This window comes from Vanessa cardui, chromosome 3, assembly GCF_905220365.1.
Source record: "Vanessa cardui chromosome 3, ilVanCard2.1, whole genome shotgun sequence".
NCBI lineage: Eukaryota > Metazoa > Arthropoda > Insecta > Lepidoptera > Nymphalidae > Vanessa > Vanessa cardui.
Window position 1 is genome coordinate 3,390,045 of NC_061125.1, and position 16,898 is coordinate 3,406,942.

Here is a 16,898-nt window from a genome sequence, read left to right on the forward strand (position 1 = left end):
TAGATAGTACGACATAACAGTAATCGGTTTTACGAATTTTGCCGATACTACATCTGAGTTGTGTCGAACTATAACTAACTATTAAGCGTTCGACGTGCAAAAAAAATATAAAATATTACCCATGCGAAATTAGGCCGAGTAGCTAGTCCGTAACTTAATGTTTGGCTGCAATATTTTTTACACCTTTTTACAAATGGCCTATTCGGGCATGTTTGCCACATGTCGCCACGTCATAATCTTAAAGACGTCTTAAAGCCGAGTCATGGTTACAGCCTTGAGTAGGAAGTAGGGTTTTTGTAAATAAAAAAGTTATTTTAAAAATAAATATTGCTTATTAAGCTAGAAGAGTACCATTATGAAAGCGTCATCATTTTGGGAGCAAGATGAGGAGTTATATGAACCATTCCATTTTTTTAGTTAACATTCAGAAATGTACCCGGGCTCATGGGGGAACTCGGGTACGTGAGATTTTTACCACCTAAAATTTATCAAAGTGCTCTTCTGTAATAAAAATATCATATTATACGATGATTAAATAATATTTTTATTAAAGTTCGATTTGACGTAGTATTTCAATTATAGTCACTAAGAATGAATGAGCTGGACAAAGCCCCTCCCACTCTCAAGGAGAAGAATACGGTTGTCGTGCAACGCTACTCAAATGCAACCCGCACTGGAGCAGCGAGCGAGCGCGACTACATTATGACGTGCACACTTCTTACTCGCCGATCATGATATTATTAATTACAAACATAAAGTGCTTAACACTTACACTGAGTGGTTTTTGCTCGAATATGCACTTAAATTATAGACTGAATATAATATTAATATAGGGATTCTACTTGATAAATTTATTTATGTCGTATAGTCAAAGCTTTTAAGTGGCAGGGCCACACAAAAAGCATACTTTCGGGTTGTAACCGAATAGGCCGGCATGCCCGGGGAAGTTTCACTCTCTCACTTAAAATTGGCGTAAAGTAGTGGCTAAGATACTGCTTTTCTTCGGTGTATGGTAGTTCCGAAGGTATATATAGGTAGATATAGTTTTCGCCGGCAGCTTTTCCGAACCTAATAATACCTTCAACAAACATTAGGTACATTTTCTTGAATATTCCTTTGTCGTATCGGTTCTCGTACTCCTTCCTTTAAGGAAGGCCGGCAACCCACCTGCAGGCCCCTGATGTTGCAGATGTCCATGGACCGTAGTAGTCACTTTCCAACAGGTGACCCTCTTCCTGGTGCTAAAATAAAATATCGATGACACTAATATTTCACTTAACAAGATAACGCTATATTTTAATAACATATTGTAAAAAAAATAACAAAATAAATGACTGAGAAAATAAGTAAGTTATGTCACTAATGCATAAGTTACAAGAGCAAACCTCCCGGCAGCGGTTCCCGTTAGTTAAGCGGGAGTTCTACCCCGGTGTGGACGTTACACGAGCTTCGCTTGGAAACGAGCGCGTTGAAGCGACCTGAAGTTTCAAGTTCACGATGACAAAGTTCTGTGGATAAATATATCGATACAAGAATTACTTAAAATAAAAGTGTATTAAAACAATCTATGGGACCATGTTTTTCTTTCTTCTTACAACTCTTTTGATTGCAAGTAAGTATTATTTTATATTGTTCTCCATATCGCACATATCGTGAGTCATATAAGCGGGAACAATATCATTATCAACTAGATATTTTAGACGTAATTAAATGTTAAAGAAAAAAACAAACGAGAAATGCATTTAAAAACATAAATTAAGCACTAATCGAAATAGACTAATAGGGAATTATTCATAATAATATTCAAAACTTAAAGCTAAGTGGATTGCGGTTTTCTTCCGGTTTACATTACGTAGACGTGTTTGAAGTGAATATATGGTTATGATATTTACCCTGATATTTTACCCGATAAGAGACATTATGCGCGGCTGAAGATCAAGACTTATGGATATTTGCTGCGGATGATCCCACACTATATTCCAGCAAATTGATTCTGTCGGATTACATTGCGTATCGTGTTATTCGTTACACATTACCGTGTGTTATTTGTAAAATATTACGGTAACTATCGATAGGGTAGTTTACTAAACAAAAACACACGTACAAACATGCTATTATTGATTTGTTTACTTTTCTTTTTTCATTTACACATTTAAAAGTAATGCCTATTATGGAATCTAATCTAGTATGAGTAATAAATTGTCGAGGAATTTCTGACTCTGACATTACATTTTATATGAGTGTCGAGGTCAGAACAGAGAGAGATTTAGATAGTTCTGCAAACAAATGGTTTACATGAGTTTCTTGGATGTTCATAAAATAATTATTAATTTGATTAATCTACACAGTTAGAAAATAAGTCGTTTCGTTATTTATAGAAAAGTATGAAAAAACATCTCTTTTAAATTAAACGAATTAACACATAAATTTGAAATTGGTTTTATGTTATACCAATATCAAGGCAACCAAAATGAATCGAAAAATATTTCTGAAACACCTCACTTCACCTACCAGTATACTAGAACCTCACCTGCACTAAAACAGTAGTGATGTTTTATTAATTCTGAAGACCAAGATAATTGGAGGTACAAATAAAGATATATCAGTGTTGATGTATTTTATTTCATTTTATTATCATGTAATAGAAACTGTTACAAACAAAAGACTATTCAGTTTCACAATACAGATTAATAATTATATAATGTAGCACAATAAACATTATATACCAATAATAAACGTTGATATTCTACGAAATAAGAAATATATCTCTAAAATGAACAAAAATAAAATATATACTATTATTGCCTGCTACAATGTTTTTACTATGTTATTAATAATAAGAAAACTTATAAAATCATAAAATATTCGCGTAAGCGTAGTGTTGATCCGTGCCGAGTTCGACAAATAAATGAAGAAAACGAAAAATACTGATGAAGCCGTAAACTCAGCTATCAATAGCAGTAGAATATATATTATGATTAATGATAATAAATATGAATAAACACCTACTGTGTTACTGCAAAAAGTCGTCTCACCAGAACAAGTAGGAAGGGAATAATTAAAAATAATTATAAAACTTTTTGAATGATACTGCTCAATTAGTATGATAAGTTCATTTTCGTATTATTAAATGTTACGTCATATTACATTACATTAACGCCACAGATATTGAAACTGTTTTTATTCCGCAAAAACGGTCTATTTATAGACTCGGAGCTCGAGAAGTTTTTAACAAATATAGGCTTAGAGTTGCGTCACAATATGTTTGTAACAATATTATGTATTTTCATAATATTATCACAAATCAAAAATCATTGCATAACTGCTAAAGGACTCCTCGCCCTTTTGAGGAGGTATCTGTCTCGTGTATCCCCGAACCTACATTGGAACAGCGTGGTGGAGTAAGCTTCAGACCTCCTCTGTACAATACTATTTCACTTAACTACTTAAGTAAACATTTAATTTTACTTATTAAGTTCCGACAACAGCTTCGCCTACATTTAAAATGTAATTTGTCTCGTTGATTTATTTAAGCCTTTGACCAACCATATCAAGTCACTTTATAGTCAAATTTATTTGTGTCTGTACAACTCCTGCGATTGGATCTAAAAAAATAATAATCTAAAATTAACTAAATAACAGTATACCACCGCTACTACACTGTTTACATTACATCGACGCGGTAAATACCTTCAATCTTAAAATTCTCTTTTTTTTACAAGACGTTATTGCTTATGTGATATTTATCAACTTTGTTCTCGAATAATCCAACTTGGAATATTAAAATGACAATAAGAATTAATTACATTTAACGGCATTATCACATTCGAATGAAAAATAATGTGTTATTATTATTTTGAAACCAATAATAGTTTTATTTCAATTAAAAAACCCAATCCAGTTTCCTTTGCAGGTTCTTTTCATGTCCTGAAATGTTTATTTCCGAACTGTGCGGCGGTAGACATTTTTCCCGATAAGAAATATAACATTTTCTCAAAATAAACTGACATTGTGTCTCGGGAATCGTTCTTAGCAGCTGTTGTAAATTTGTTACAAATTTATTAAGTTAGTGTTTATTAAGTTAGTATTTCGTAAAATCAACGCTCACACAAATCCAACTGCAACTAGTACTGTTGTCACGGTACACGTTAAAATACGCAACAGCGGGACACTTACAGGCTGTCACTTTAATACTTTCTTTATCGTGTGTCTCACATGCGAATGTTTAGTTCAATGCGTCGCCTATTTGGACGGGAACTTTTTAATAAAGATATCCCACTATTGTCCAAAATAGTATTTTCTATTATTTCTATCATCATCCTACTAATTCTATCATCATATGACGCTTTCATTAAATAACAATTAATATTATAAGATGCGGTCGGGATGTACGGATGAATAAAAGGAAAATGAGAACTGAGACGAGTATTATTGTATCATGTGAGAATATAATTATGAAAAGAAAAATTCAACGGTTTCTCCTTTTTATATAATGGAACGATGACTAATGTCTGACACATTTAAAGGCTTTTAATAGGAAGCCAAAGTCAATATATTTGATACTGAACACTTGCTTGATGATAGTCAAAAATCTACCAACGGTTCGGAATTTAACACCTTGGACCTGAGAAACTGCGAAAGAAACTCAGCGTGTTTTTTTTAATTTTTATGTTTAATGTACTGTAATAACAAACATATTTTTATTATTTGTAACAGTCTGGAGACGATCATTTCCAAATACTAATACTTACCTCAGATGGCCCATTTACACGTCCGCCTCAGTATGTCATAATAAAGAAAGATCATAATGAATTGAATAGGTATATTTTTTTCTATCCATATTTTATTATAACTGCTTATCAGAATCTCCCTGAGATGGTTGACTGACCTGCATTATGTAGGACAAAAGTCCAAAAATTAAGTGAGAAAAAAAAGATCTCTTTGTTTTGTAATTAAGGTTTTGTTAGCTAGTTTTGCTAATTGTAATAGTTGAAATTATTATGTTTATTCCTGCATAGGAACAAAGGATAATATATTTCTGGCATACTCCATCTGCAGCAGTCATTTTCATCGAAGACTAGCCAATTGTTACGAAGACATAGCACACAGCACACAGTACAAGGAAGGAATGATGAGTAAACGATGCTATAGTCCAAGCTCTCTGCTTCTAAGAAATACTTTATTAATACACTGAATATTATTTCTTTTGTGTAATTTGAGTCCATGACCTCGTGACCTGGCAGCCTTGTAATCTTTTTGTTGATTTTTTTGGTCGCAATTGATTAATAATACCCTTTACAAAAAGTAAAGAGCAATTGATGTATAATATTAATGAACCTATATTAGGTTAAATTAAATGTCAAGTCTTTTTGATTTTAATTTTTGTTTTTTTCTTTGTATCGGGTTACATAGTCAATCACATGACTAAACTCGCAGAAAAGATTATGTAAAAAAAAAACGTAATTTATTATGTTTAGGAAGGTACCAGGCCGGTTTCTTAACAACTATAATCTTCTATGGCAGTTTGACACGGATCGGAGAGGCTTCGGGATCATGTAATATATCGCATCTGCGGCCTCTTACTTGTTGTACTTTGAAAGTTTACATAGGTTAGTATTTCGCGTTAAAAGACAACGCTCATACACTCCACCTGCGACTAGTATCGTTATTAACCTATACAAAAGTAATACACGATTTAACAAGTACAAAAGTAAGTGGTAAAACTCGTTAGAAGCACTGGATAAAATGCTTGATTTTACCTTAAAGCAATAATTGTAAATCAGGTTTATTTCAAAAGAGAAACAATGCGAGATTTTTGCCGTTTTTGTAGTATAAATGAAATGAAATGAAAAAAATGAGAGGTAAAACTGTGACTCAGATGAAAATTCACTACGTGTGTATCCACCAAACCTTTAGTGCTGCGTGATTGGATAATCTCCCAATCGTTATCTCAAAAGGACAGCAGACTTAAACGCAGCAGTGCGATATTGAGGCTGTTAGTTTACTGCTTTAAGTTAAATCCCTTCCATATCGTGTGTCTCACATCCGACTCTTGTTTAATCTATTGTGACGGCTATTTGGACTAACCTTTAAACATTGACTGTTTAATACATATATTCTACTATTCTCCAAAATAATTGTTCATTTTATCATAATTTGACGCTTTAATTAAATAATAATTAATATTTAGTTTAATTTAATATTATATCAAGCGATCAGGATACGTTTGAAGTAATCTTTTGGGTCGCTAGCGAGTCTACGTAATGATATAATGAAATTGCTGTCATTTAACGAGTCACCTAATTTAAAGCAAACAAAGTTAATTACGTGAATTTTTTTTCATCGTATTTTTTAGAAAATTCGTAATAAAGTTTCGCTAATTATGTACTACGACAGTTATTTTGCAAACATACTTTTATCAAATATCTATTTATATCTTGACAATACGACCGACAAACCAAATTAATAACTTTTTCTTGCTAATCGAATATAATATATAAAAACAAACCATTTAATTACTCGCCTGAACAAAGTATGCAATCTAATAGGAATTCAGTTTCACGACCAAAACTTATTTAATAATCGCCTTCTCAATTGCAATGTGAAAACCAACTACATTTGTAAAAACTTTGATTTACTGTGCAGCTTATTTATAGCTTACTAACTAACTAAGCGCAGAGTTTTAATGGTATTATTATTTTGTTTATCCTACTGCCCTTATCCCAATTATATTTAGGGTCGGCGCAGTATGTCTTATCCTTTCATATTTCTCTGTCAGACTTCATCTCACAAGTAACAATATTTCTAACCATATCGTCTTTCACACAATCCATCCATCGTTTCCTTGGTCGTCATCTATCTCTCCATCCATCCACAACCATGCTCAAGGCCTTCCTCACAATACGGTCCTCATTCTCCCGCATTACATGCCCATACCATAATAGGCGCCTTCGACATAACTTCTTGAGTATTATTATTTTGTTAAGGTGCAAAAAGTAAATAGTAGTAGTAATATGAAAATCTAAAAGTAAGTGTAATGCTTCTATATTTAATAAAGGAATTTGAGTTTGAGTGAAATCAAAAGACTTAATAATCAAAATATAATGAAAATGTTGTAATTTATTATTTATAATACAATAATAAATATTTTTTTATAATTTATACGTTGTAAAAATTTCTGGTCACACTAAAGTCAATATAGCGTCCAAGAATGAATTTTTAAATGTTTCTTACATGGCGCATTTTTTGCCATAGTCGGGGAAGTATTTACTTATTAACATAGGTGGGATACTTATTAAAAACGTGACCGGACCCTGCACGACGGCTAGGAAAGCGACATTCACTGGAATATTTATTCGACTACTGAAATTTAAATACAGCATGCTATAGCTTTCACCTCTGACAATTTTAATTGCATGTTATTTGAGTATGTATAGAGTAATTAAAATTTCGTTTCATCATTACAAAATTATATATTTATGTATACATAAATAATTTATCATTCCAACGCCAGTCCCGACTCTACCTTCATTTAGCTCTCATATTTAATGCATTATTTGTATTTTATATATAGTCATTTTTCTTCGAATTTAACATTTTGAATCTATTTTTTATCAATGTCATTTATTAGTTGGCCGTGCTCAGATAAATACATATTTTATATTTATATACATAATGAATCCTTCAAAATCATAAAAGGTCAAACCTGACAAATGCCGATACTGCAAACAATTTGACTGGCAATTCGATGACACAAAGGTCGTCTAAGCGCTAGAGGCGCTTACGGGATTTGAAGCATTCATTTCATTTATATAATAAGCAATCAATAACGTTTCATAACATGTTTATATTTTGTTTCACTGTAATAAATTTCAATAAAAGTTCAAACTTGAAATAAAGCTTTTTGCAAATAAAAAAGTATTATACAAAAAATATATATCAAAACAGTGGCTGCAATGGTGGTTTTAGCCACGAGTAATATTTACTGAAATAGAAAATGAACCTGACCTCCTTCTCTTTTTTTATTGTTTTTATTGATTTATTAAATATACACGCTTTGTTTATATACTCGTAGACAACGATGTAACAAAAATCCCACTGGATTAATCCGTACATCGGTATTCGTTGTCAACACTTATACAATAATAATTAAAAAATAAATACAAAATAAAAAAGGCAGGTACATATCAAAACTTAAAATAATATAATTTTATCATATAGATAAATAGGCTGACGGATAAATGGTGGCAACTTGATGGTAAGTAGTCATCTCCGCCCATAGACAACAGCGTTACAAGAAATCACTACTTATACACCTACTTTGGGAATTAGGACCTCTCTGTAGTAACACTAGCTTATACATCATCTACACCGCAACACAACAATACTAAGTTTTGATTGTTGACGGAATATCTCTTGAGTGGGTGGCATCTACTCAGACGGCCATACACAAATCCATCGAGTAAACCTTTGTGGTGTTTGCTAATAATCATTTACATAATTAAAACTACAAACCTCTAGAAAACAGTCGTTTCTAGTTATTGGATTGATAACTTTAACAGCATACATAAATCTGGGACGGTCCAATTCGTGTTTTTAATTTGTATTTATAACATCTCATGCTCGTCGGTAAGGAAAACGTCGTGAAAAGATGTACATTTGTAAGAGAAATTAATCTCTGTGCTAATTTTATTCTGCAACACTCTCAGATAAAGTCATGTTACTTGGATAAAAAATATGAAATGGCAGTTGCACTCAAAATTCCTGGTATTATATTTTTGCGGATTTCATTTTATTTTACAACTTCCAATAATAATTTTCAACTGAATATATAACACATGCTTTATTTTAGTAGATTTGAGATAAAAATCACATTTTGTTCAAAACTTTATTTGTGTCATGTATGGATTTGAAATAAATACGAAAAACAAAAGCAGAACAAATTTCAAACACAATTTTGGCATAAGCCACAGCTCGTTGTTTTGTTTAAAATAATACGTAGAATTTATAACTGAATAACTGTTTATGAGATAGGTAACATTCATTCTACTTATAACTTTTTAGTTAAAAACAGAATGAATGTCCACAGCGTCGAAGTGGATGATGAATCGGTTGATTATGACACAAGCTGTAAGCAAGATTCAGACAGCATTGAATGAAAGCAAACCTTAATCCTTTAAGGAGACTTCTAATTTCTGTCAAGGCCAAAACCAAAATTCATAATTAAAAAACTATCTAAAGTGTTCGTTACTTTAGTAGTGATGTCTATTTACATATATATAGATAGACAAATGTAGTATTAGTTAATAAAATCAAAAACCAATCTATTAAATCCTAATTATATTAATAAATTCAATAAGATCCTTCGGGTTTTATTATTTTTTGCAACATGGGCAACATCATAACGAAATCCAACGAAATATATTTATAAGTAGGCTGCATGTCTACCGCACGTGTACCAACTGACATTAGATTATCGTGATGGAATAAATAGTAAAAGGGGAGGAGTGGCATTATGAACTCATGGAAATTGACGAGGACCAATTCCAAGCTGTTACTTAATTTTTACTTTTTATTTTAACTACGAACTCTGGACGTCTCATTAACGAAATAATGACATTGTTTTATATAATAACATCCACTCCATTATTTTGTTACAGATGGTGGCGGAGCACAAATAAATGAAGACAGCTGCGATCCTAGCGAGTTAAAGACCTGCGTAGACATGACACCGCGAACGCCAGTGGGCTTACCTCGCACGAGAGAAGAACTAGATGCCCATTGCCAGTGAGAATATATGATTTTTTTTATTTATATAAGAATGTCGTATACTTTCGGACGAAATAAGCCTAGCGAGTGATTAATTAGTGACAGATAAATGACGATTTCGAAACAAGCGTGTTATATTACCGAATATACGGATCCGTTAGGTGGTTTTTATAACTTAAGGAATAGACAGCCTATGCATATGACCCACTGCTAGGTTAAACTTTTCGTCCCTTTGAAGAGAAGTTACATCTCGTAACAAAAATTGTCATTTCCATACATTTAGTTTCCCTAACAATACTGTAGGCATATTTGATTGTTACCCACAAGTGTAAATAGATATCTAAGATGTTATGGCTTATGTGCTCGTAATTTAATTTAATTGGTCTCTCTTGTCATCGCAAAGCAGCAATAAGTCCAAGTCGTTATTATGAATCATATGTTTAATTATTATTTTAAACATATTATTTTAGCTTTTTTTGTATATTTACTTAAAATTATAGTGACAAAAAATTATTTTTCAAAAATATTAAGGGATTGTATTAACTATTTACATTTAAGTATAACTATAGATCTAGGTACATATGAAATCAAATAAGAAATTGAATTCAGAAGCAAGGGAAAATATACAAAGGCGGTCTAGTCGATAGAAAGCGATATCTTTCAGACAACCTTTGGGCATAGAACTCGACTTAGAAGCAGCGTTCAAGTGTACATAACAAGACGGTATTGATTTTAATAACAATATATAATAATAGAATAAAGTAATAAATTAAATTTGTTGGTTCTTTGCAATTAGAAAAAAATAATTGATTGCTTTGATATACATGAAACGAATATAATAATAATAATATAAGCTTCAATATAAATAGTGGATGCTCATTAGGTTAACAGATCACAAAGAAATGTCTTAAAATGTTGATAAAAGTAATGGAAAATAAACATTGATAATATATGTATAAGCACCGACTCTCCTATATAACTCGCTCAAATATTATGAGAGCCTTAAATATCAATTTATTCGAAAAAGATGAGATAGAGCCGAGTCTCAAAAAACGTGATTATTGACCTAAGATTGCGAGATCAAAAGTAGGGACGTCTCAAATCTCAATAAGTGTAAGTCCCACGATATGCATGCCGTGTTTGGGGGTGATGGATAACATCAGGAACCTGTGTGTTTCGTTTAAAATTACGCTATATTGGTGGCAAACAACCTGCATTGGATTGTCTTAAATCTTAATCTTTTTTTAAGAACGTAGTGCCTTTGGGACAAGAAGTTTACGTTATTCGATAAATATGACGTGCAGTTTATGTTCCTATGACAATCGATCAAGGCGATTGATCTCGAGGGAGACATTATAGCACTAAGAGTGTATCTGTCTTGTGTATACACATTTAGTAATATAGAAATGTTTACGCAAAAACATGCATGCTCTAATCCCAAAAATAGATTCTCTCGTAATCCTACGGAACGACAAATCTGACTACTCGCCCGATAAAAGTTTAATCGCAGGAACACTGGATTTACGTGTTTCCGAGTCACGGAACCATACAAACTTTCATGTCAAATTCTAGACTCCGGGCTGCTTCTAGATTAGATGAGATGATTTATTTCCCATTAAGAACAAAGTTCACTTAAATAGGAAACTTAAACTAGTAACATAATAATAAACATATATATAGTTAATGGTGACCTTATTTATACAAACATTCAAACATAATTATAAAGTTTGACAGTATGTTTTTAATTTAGTTTTAAATTTCAAAAAAGATTTTTCGTTAAATATTTCTTTCGGTAGATTATTGTACATTAGCGCTCCCTCAAATTGTATAGTTTTATTACCATAATGTTTAGTTCTAGACTTAGGTATTTGTAATTTATGTATATTTCGTGTATAGTATTTGTGTGATTTAGTCTTAAAAGTAGTTTGTGTGTGTATAGATCCTGAGAGAATTTTTCTTATAAGTATGCATGTTTTGTATTTGTATAATTGTGCTATAGATAGTGTATTAGTTTTCTTGTAAAGTTCTTTGGTTGGAAAGCGGTAGTCCGGTTGGTGTAGTGTTTTTAATAGTTTGTTTTGTGATATTTGTAAATCTTTTAAATTAGTTTTGTGTGCAGATCCCCAAACTTCTATTAAATATTCAAGTGAGAATAAATAATAAGAGATGCTTCTGAGAATGTCTAAGAGAAAATCCCAATTGTTTTTATCAGTCCAAACTGTTGTTTGTACCCAAGCCCTCCGAATCTCCCATTAAACCAACAAGGTAGTTAAGTTGCCTACATAACTTCGAATTATTTAATCTTGAGAGTCACTTATTAGGAATCAGTAGCAGTGTGTAATTATTTATATACTTATGACGACTATGCGGTCATTGTGGTGGTACCTAGTTAGGTAAGTGCGTAAGAAATGTTGTGATGGATATTTGTGCGCGTCAGTGTAGCTTCATTATCTATTCGCGTTACCCGATGGGGTGGCAATATAGAACAGAAAATATAATATTTTTAAATTATCCAATTGGCTATAGTCATATATCCATATATATTATTTATATATTTATTCAAATTGAATTTAAAGTGCATCTAAGCGGGACAAAGGTCTGAGTAAAAAATATGTAAAGAGATCGTTGTAGAGTGTAGCTTGAATGTAATCACTTACAAGAATTTGCATATGATGTAAAGAAACAAATTTTGTTTCAAAGGACGATTATTATATAAATGTACAATCCACTCCGGAAAAGCAGTTTTTTATATAATATTTTTAGAAATATATATGTTAGTTAAAATTTATTCAAGTAATTAGATTTTAACATATTTTATACAATTGACGATGAATTATTAGCCGTATGAACCACTTTTAAGTTATCACATTTTTTTGTTTTTTTTTTTAAATTGGTCAATTACAACTTCAAATATTTATTAAAGAAAAGTATCAATTATAATCTATTCCGAATTTACAAGAAATAACTCTCCTTTCCAAGTTCTCTTCGTGAGGATACTGTAAAACAGGCTGTGTGTGTGCTGTGCTCTGTTACAGAGTTTCTTGGACTTACTTATTTAATACCTTAATTAGGCTAAGTAATAAGTTGACAATTGACAATTTTACGCAAGACAGATTGTAATCTAAAAGTTTAACTTCGATAGATTACAATATAGTAAAATTAATGCGTTAATTGCAATCATACTTCATGGTTTACAATATTTCATCTGTTTACAATCTGACGAGATAATACATACAAACATCGTTGGATTGTAATCTAACGATATTTGTAATCTTACGGTGACATATACAAAACCTGCCTCTTAAATCAATATTAAAAAAAACCGCTCCAAAATACTCCGTACTCGACTACAAAGAGTCAGTATCTAACTCTTTTATTAGGCAATGTATACGGTTCTACAACATCTTGGGGATAAAACAATCGCCTCCTGGCCATTTCTATTCATATTCAATATAAAGAACAAATGACTCGTGCAATTATTGGTCAACTAGGTACTGGCGACGACCCCATAAAACGCGAATTAATTAGAATCACATTAAAAAAACAAACATCCATTTTTATAATGCATTGTATTTTATAATATCTTAGGGCGTATCAGACGGGTATGGCGTGTATGGATGCATGGATCAAACGGTGTCTGCCAACTGACGGTCAGAAATTGGTACAGCAACAAATCGGCGGCGCACGAGCTCTAATGCGATTCTTATGTACCAATGAAACAGCGCTACGGAGAGGTAAGATTTTTATAAACGTATGCCATGGTGATTCTTCTTGGTGATTGGTAACACACATCAGATATTCTTTTAGTTCCCAAGGTTGGTGTTGCATTGGTAATGTGACATGTCATGACATGCCATATAGTCTTGTCATCATTGTATACCATCGCAAATGCTCCACTAACCTTGGGAACTAAGAAATAATGTCATGTACCTGGTTTACTCCATTACTTATAAGGCATGTTTTTGAAATTTTCTGTACAGATTTCCTAAAGGAGCCAACATGTTGGGCATTAGTGTCACCGGACTGGTCTCGGTGCGTTGATGAACTGCAGCTCGCTGTCCGCGACATCTCTGAGCGCTCTCACCACATAGTCTACTTCAACAAGAACACGGAATTATGCTGGTAACTCGTCAAATACTACGAAAATTATATTCAGATCCTTCTTTTACGAATTGCGACGACATCCAGGAGGATGTCAATCATGTCGGAATATGATTAAAATTAAATAAAAAAAAAGAAAAAAAAATCAAAATATATAATCTTGTACTTTTACTTTATTATTTGCAAACTTCATAAGAATTAAAACTTCTTACTCACAATAATACATAGTTAAGCTTATTTAAACGTAATCCCACTGATATGTACCTCCACAAAATATGTCCTCAACGTAGGACTCCATTAGGTCGCAATTCCCAGACTTCACTTTTACGTATTTAACCTATTTAAAAAGAATAGTGAAATTTGAAGTCTTAATCTTCATTTTCCTTTTCTCAAAGTTACAAAGATATTATAACAATTCGGTACATAATTAGAATTATTTGTTTATTATATTAACAAATTCTACTTGTTCTTAATCATTTAGACAGAGAGTAGTAGATATTATATTTTTTTAATAACTATTGTATAATATAAATAGTATTGTAAACTTTGTTTGTCTGTACAAAAAATGATATGATATGTTAAAATTATAACGTGTAAGTTTGTTGCAGCACAACATACCATGACTGTATTGACGCATTTGATTTTCTCTCAGAATTAATTAATGTCAATATTCAAAAAAATGATTAAACACATTTGTAAAGCGCTTAATTGTTAAATTTATATTTTAATTAGAAAGCATCAAGTACGTCAAAACGCTGTCAAATTGAAAATGTAACTCATACATGCTTTACGTTATATTGGAATTACTTTGATTCTAGTTCGAATCGTTTCGCGCTAAAGTATTTAGTAACTAGCAGCGCTTTTACCATTTACTATTAAATGTATTATTATTTAATAGTAAATAGTAACTATTAACTAATACTAACTATTGAATATGTATTTAATCTAGTTACTGGATTAAAACATACGGTATGTTTTATTTTAGTGCCCGTGACGCATTCGTCGCATGCGTGGCAATGGCTGGACGAGCTTGTTCCGCCCAAGCTGGAAACCTGCTGCGTCGTATGGCGTGGGTGCTCGCGCAAGACGTAGCCGCTTGCAGCGCGCAGCCCCGCGCGCACTGCGCTGCGTCGCTGCCACCAATCGCGGCGCCGATTCTCACTGCACTATCCGGTGCATTACTTTACCCCCCAAGACTTTAAAACAATAGTTTAATTTATGTAAATAGTGATTTACGTAATGGTGGTTCCTAGGATAATAATAGTTTCTTTTAGCGCGTTACACACTGATTATGTTGAGTGTAGATATTCGTAATAAGCTTAAGTATGTAGTTGAAACAAAATCAGATTTAATCTTCGTTTTTAATTTTGTAAAACTAATATATCACGATGATTGTAAAAGGATGTACTTAATATCATAAAAGAAAATTCACCAATTAATCAGCTTTCTGACACATGAAGCTTTAGATATTGAAACTTTTCCATAAGTATACATATTTGTTAAGTCGATTCTTGAATTTAAAGAACAAGGGTTGAATATCAATGTACATTTCTTGTAAAATACTTAGATTTTGTCAATTTTATTATTCTGTATATAAATAAGCCAACTTTGTATAAATGTTAATAATTCAGTAAGATAAATTATTTTTGGATAATTAATTAATAAAAAAAATGTAATTCAGAAGGAAATATAACTGTTTTTTTATCAATTATTATAAGTACTTACAGATAACTAAACTTGTAAAAACCGAAATCCTTTTTTGTTATTTTATTCTTTTCATTTCAAAGGTTATTTTTCTGTTTAACTGTCTTGTCAAAAATATAATTTAAATAGTAAAACAAATTCAAATCATATTTTCCAAATGAAATGAAACATTAATTTGAATTTCAATATATTTTGTGTTAATAAAAAACTAAACCAAATGTTCAGTTGATGCCTTATACCATTAATAAACGAATTGTATAGTTAATGATATTTTGTCTCTAAATTTGAAATAGCTTATCCAAGACTAAAACCCATTAAGTTTGCAAATAAATATAATATTTTGGTTTAGTATAAAGTAATCAGCGTCGTGCTGCTGAGCTCTTTGAGGAAAAGGTTTGGAGCTTAATATGCCTAATATGCTCCAACGCAATCGCTGGGTATACGTAAGTAACGGATTTTCAAATTTTACTATTGTAGCTGAGATAACTTATGAATGTCAATTAAACGCCAAAAGAAAACCAAACTCTTACTTCGTGTAGGTAATAGATATTACAAATAAATTTCTCACATAGACAAAAAGGTTTCACAACAGAATACGAAAGAGCATTGTGTGCAATACATTTACAAAAATTAGGTACCTATTTTCAAAATAAAATACGTGAAAATGTCATGAATATATATTTCTTCTTTCGGTAACTTTTAACTAATATAACACCTTCTGAACATAAAGAATATAAAATGGACGCAAGTACTTCAGACTCTTTAAAAATAACCATTGGGCACGTCGTACAATTACAGATAATGGACCTAAACTTCTACATAATTCCACGAACAAAAAAAAATATACCTAACGAAATGAACTGCATACCTCGTCCAAACTGTAATATTTAAATATTATAAAAGTAAAAAGTAAAATAATGAAATATCCAAAATTCGACCACATACAACAATGAGACATTTTCATTTTGAATTATAAAATATGAATATTTTTCTATTTAAATATTCCATTATATTAAAGGCCGCCAACGCACCTGCAATCCCCCTGGTTTTGTAAATGTTCATGGGCAGTGGTAGTCACTTTCCATCAGGTGAACCTCCTGCTCGTTTGCCACCTTTGTCATAAAATAAAAAAAGATAATTCTTCAAAAATTTGGTCCAAACTTGGTACAAATAAACAAAAGTTTTAGCAAAAAGAAAAACCGACTTGAAACTAAACACTATTTTAAAACAAATAAAAATGCACTAAAAAGTAATAAAAATAATTGCATATTTAACATATTTTTAGAGTCCTCCTAGGTAAAATGAAATGAAAAACTATTTAATTT

At 31.6% G+C, this 16,898-nt stretch overlaps 1 protein-coding gene across 1 annotated transcript; it reads left to right on the plus strand.

Moving 5' to 3' along the window:
* The first annotated feature begins 1,359 nt into the window (after positions 1–1,359).
* Positions 1,360–15,441, plus strand: LOC124543945. The gene is made up of 5 exons (XM_047122282.1): positions 1,360–1,612; positions 9,660–9,786; positions 13,357–13,502; positions 13,749–13,890; positions 14,855–15,441. Exons 1-5 carry the CDS (start codon positions 1,576–1,578, stop codon positions 15,069–15,071), a joined length of 669 nt encoding a protein of 222 aa, XP_046978238.1. The 5' UTR covers positions 1,360–1,575; the 3' UTR covers positions 15,072–15,441.
* Positions 15,442–16,898: the final 1,457 nt, after the last annotated feature.